This window comes from Amaranthus tricolor, chromosome 2 (assembly GCF_026212465.1).
Source record: "Amaranthus tricolor cultivar Red isolate AtriRed21 chromosome 2, ASM2621246v1, whole genome shotgun sequence".
Lineage (NCBI taxonomy): Eukaryota > Viridiplantae > Streptophyta > Magnoliopsida > Caryophyllales > Amaranthaceae > Amaranthus > Amaranthus tricolor.
This window is the reverse complement of record NC_080048.1, coordinates 33,359,352-33,362,898: the sequence shown is the minus strand read 5'-3', so window position 1 is coordinate 33,362,898 and position 3,547 is coordinate 33,359,352. Positions and strand designations below refer to the sequence as shown.

The following is a 3,547-nucleotide window of genomic DNA, read 5'->3' as shown; positions in this document are numbered from 1 at the left end:
AACAAAAAAAAAAAGTAGATCGCTAATGTCGACCAATAAATCAAAATATAGGAGTAATAGATACGTAGTAATTAAATAATTTTATATACAAAAGGTGACAGAAGTGGTTGATTGATTGGGGCAAATACAATTCATTTGCTGGCATTTCGTATAATTTAGCGTACGTGCGCACTGGCCTCCACTCTTTACCTTCTCTAATCCCCAGCTCATACACACACATTTCCTTCTATTATTATTATTATTATTATTATTATTATTATTAGGGAAATTTGCAAAGAAACACCTTTTAAAACCCTTTTTTTTTTTGTAAAGAAACACCTTTTATAATTTTTTTTATAAAAAAACACCTTTTAAGAGACTTTATTTTAAAAAAAATACCTTAAATCAGTTTCCGGTGACTTTTGTCAACTTTCCGGCGTTGACTATGCCAGTCAACGCCGGAAAGTTGACAAAAGTCACCGGAAACTGATTTAAGATGTTTTTTTTAAAAAAAAGTCTCTTAAAAGGTGTTTTTTTTAAAAAAAATTATAAAAGGTATTTCTTTACAAAAAATGAATTTTAAAAGATGTTTCTTTGCAAATTTCCCTTATTATTATTATTATTCCTCTTTCCCACTCATCCATTCTCCACTTATTTCCAGCCTGTTTTTTCCTTGCCTTTTCTTCCCTACACCATATAACCCTCTGCATATCTTCCTTTCATTTTTCTCTCTCAATACATACCAAATGCCACTTCAAAACCAAAACAGTCTACAACCAATAACCAACAGACGATCAGCATGGATCCTTGCCAGTTTCTTAGGATAGTGATCAGGAACTTGGCGATCAAGTTCTCGAGTTCGAGTTTGAATTCAAACTCAAACTCGTGTTATTGTAAGTTAAAAATTAAGGGTTTTCCCGAACAGGCCGCTACGGTCCCTGTTATCCCTCGGGATGGTTCACATCCCGAGGCTCAAGTACAAAACGTATCGGCCTGTTTTAATCTGACTAAGACAGATTTAGAAAGCTTAATAAAATCAAAATCAACAACGAATTCATCGAGGAAGAATAATAATGGTGGTCTTAGTAGTAGTACTAGGTTAACTCTTAAGATGGAGGTGTACACTACCAAGTCTCCAAACGGGTGCGGGTTTGGATCATCCGGGAAGTTATTGGGTACTGTTTCTGTTCCGTTAGAGTTAAGTCAACAAGTTATTGAAGGGAAAACGAGTACAGTGATGCAAAACGGGTGGGTTTTAGTTGGGGAGAAAAAGAAAAAAGGGTTAAACCCACACCTTTATTTAAGCGTAAAGGCTCAACCCGACCCGAGATTTGTATTTGAGTTTGATGGTGAACCCGAATGTAGTCCACAAGTTTTTCAAGTTCAAGGGAATATTAAACAGCCTGTTTTTACTTGCAAATTCAGTTTCAGGCATTCTGGTGATTACAATAATTCGACATCAAGGTGTGTATATTTCTTTTTTTTTTTCTTGCTAATAATAATTTTGTTCTAATTTTGAAATATTATGCTTTCAATCTAATTTTGTGGACTATAAATTATTTTTAATATAATGACTCATAATTCGGGATAGTCATACTCATAATAATCATCAACTCAGTATCTCACACAGATTAAAGTCCGAAGAGAAAGATAGCTGACATACCATTCTCGGTATATGAGATATAAATAAAATTGATAATTGGCTAATTGCATACCAAAATTGTTGCTATAGTTAAGTGACGAACATTTATTTATAATGGAAAATCACAAGTTAATTCAAAATCAGTAAATTTCATACGAACGACTATTTAAACTAATTTATTAGTTAATGTGTTTTTGTTTATACATGGATAAAATTCAATATTGTTAAGATTAACACTTAAAGTTATTAAAATTACCATTTAATTTTAGTAAGCCAATTGAATTGAAATTCCCACTTGACACCAATCAAAATCATTACCAGCTAATATTGTTGGTTCACCAGTTACATTCTTGATTTTGATTTGAAATAGAGTATAAATTTTTTGAATTGAGCTTTTCAAGATTTAGTAATATTCAGAATTTAATGTCATTAAATAAATTTTGTACTGATTATGAAATTGGTCCTTTTTTTATGTAACAGTTCAGCAATGTCAGAGCCAAGCACCTCTAGAAGTTGGCTAGGCACACTTAAAGCTGATAAGGATCATCACCAGCAAAACCAAGTAAAAGAGCGCAAAGGGTGGTCCATTACTGTTCATGATCTGTCTGGGTCCCCTGTCGCGGCTGCGTCGATGGTAACCCCGTTCGTCCCTTCGCAAGGGTCCGACCGAGTAAGTCGGTCGAACCCTGGCGCTTGGTTGATCCTACGCCCGGGGGATAACACTTGGAAGCCTTGGGGCCGGCTCGAAGCATGGCGAGAGCGGTCCGGGCATGGGTCGGATGGGCTCGGGCACAAGTTTGAGCTTCTACCCGATGCTGGTCCTATTGCATCTGCAATGGGACCAACCGGGATTACCCTAGCCCAATCTTCGATCCCAACACGGTCAGGAGGCAAGTTCAGCATCGACGTAACCACGGGTCCTTCACCCGCCGGAAGCCCAAACAGTAGTTTCGACTTTGGATCATGGACAGGGTCAGGGTCGGGATCGTCGTCCGGGTCAGAAGTCGGGCCGGTAACGGGCTGGTGGCCGGGTTTTATGTACAAAGGATTTGTGATGTCATCAACAGTAGGAGGGGAAGGAAAGGGTAACAAACCAGTAGTGGAAGTTGGGGCCCAGCACGTTACATGCACAGAAGATGCAGCAGCATTTGTGGCCTTAGCAGCAGCAATGGATCTAAGTATGGACGCATGTAGACCATTTTCTCAGAAATTACGGAAAGAGCTAAGACAACAGAGTGGGCAATTTGTCGTTTGACATTGTAAAGTTTGTCGTTTTGCATGCAGATGAGATGGATTCTGGGTGCTCTGTACTTAATTGTTCTTTTGTTCAATTTTTTATGGTTAATTTTGGAGCTTGTAGGTAACGGCTTTTCTTTATGTATAGTTAAAACTTTGCCACACTTTTAGCATCCTATGAGTGCAGGAATTGCAAATTGAAATGAAAGATTTTTGTCCATATTATATATATTTGTTTATTTTTTTTAAGTAATTTGTACTTTCTCCGTTTTAAAATACTTGCACCAAACATATATTTGTGTAATTCAATATAATTGTCAGATTGTTTATATCTAGAGTTATACATTATTTAAAATTTGATATTATAAAAATATGCAAGTAGACGAATAAAATAAGATCTCATATGACTATGTTTTATAATAGCCGAAATATGTAAATTACCATAGTTAGATAAATAGTGCAAAAGTTAATTTGGTGCAAGTAATATGGAACGAAGAAAGTATAATTCTTTTGTGCATAAAGAAAGACGAATCCAAAATATTAATTATGGATGGATCAAATACTTATCTAAGAATGTAAGTAATTTGGTGAATAATCAAACACCAAACCAAATTAATTCGAAATTAAATAAGCAATTTGGTTCAACTAATTTTTAGCTTGGTTCAATTTAGACTGAAATTTGATTTTATT

At 35.6% G+C, this 3,547-nt stretch overlaps 1 protein-coding gene across 1 annotated transcript; it reads left to right on the top strand.

Annotated features, from left to right (window-relative positions):
* The first annotated feature begins 599 nt into the window (after positions 1-599).
* LOC130806376 (uncharacterized) lies at positions 600-3,079 on the top strand. The gene is made up of 2 exons (XM_057671422.1): positions 600-1,443; positions 2,102-3,079. Exons 1-2 carry the CDS (start codon positions 779-781, stop codon positions 2,874-2,876), a joined length of 1,440 nt encoding a protein of 479 aa, XP_057527405.1. The 5' UTR covers positions 600-778; the 3' UTR covers positions 2,877-3,079.
* Positions 3,080-3,547: the final 468 nt, after the last annotated feature.

What these genes read in the sequence shown, in the direction of transcription:
- LOC130806376 (XM_057671422.1), top strand. Translation starts at nt 779, where the DNA reads ATGGATCCTTGCCAGTTTCTTAGGATAGTGATCAGGAACTTGGCGATC. An exon ending in TACAATAATTCGACATCAAG is followed by an intron (nt 1,444 to 2,101) that starts GTGTGTATATTT and finishes TTTATGTAACAG; the next exon opens with TTCAGCAATGTCAGAGCCAA.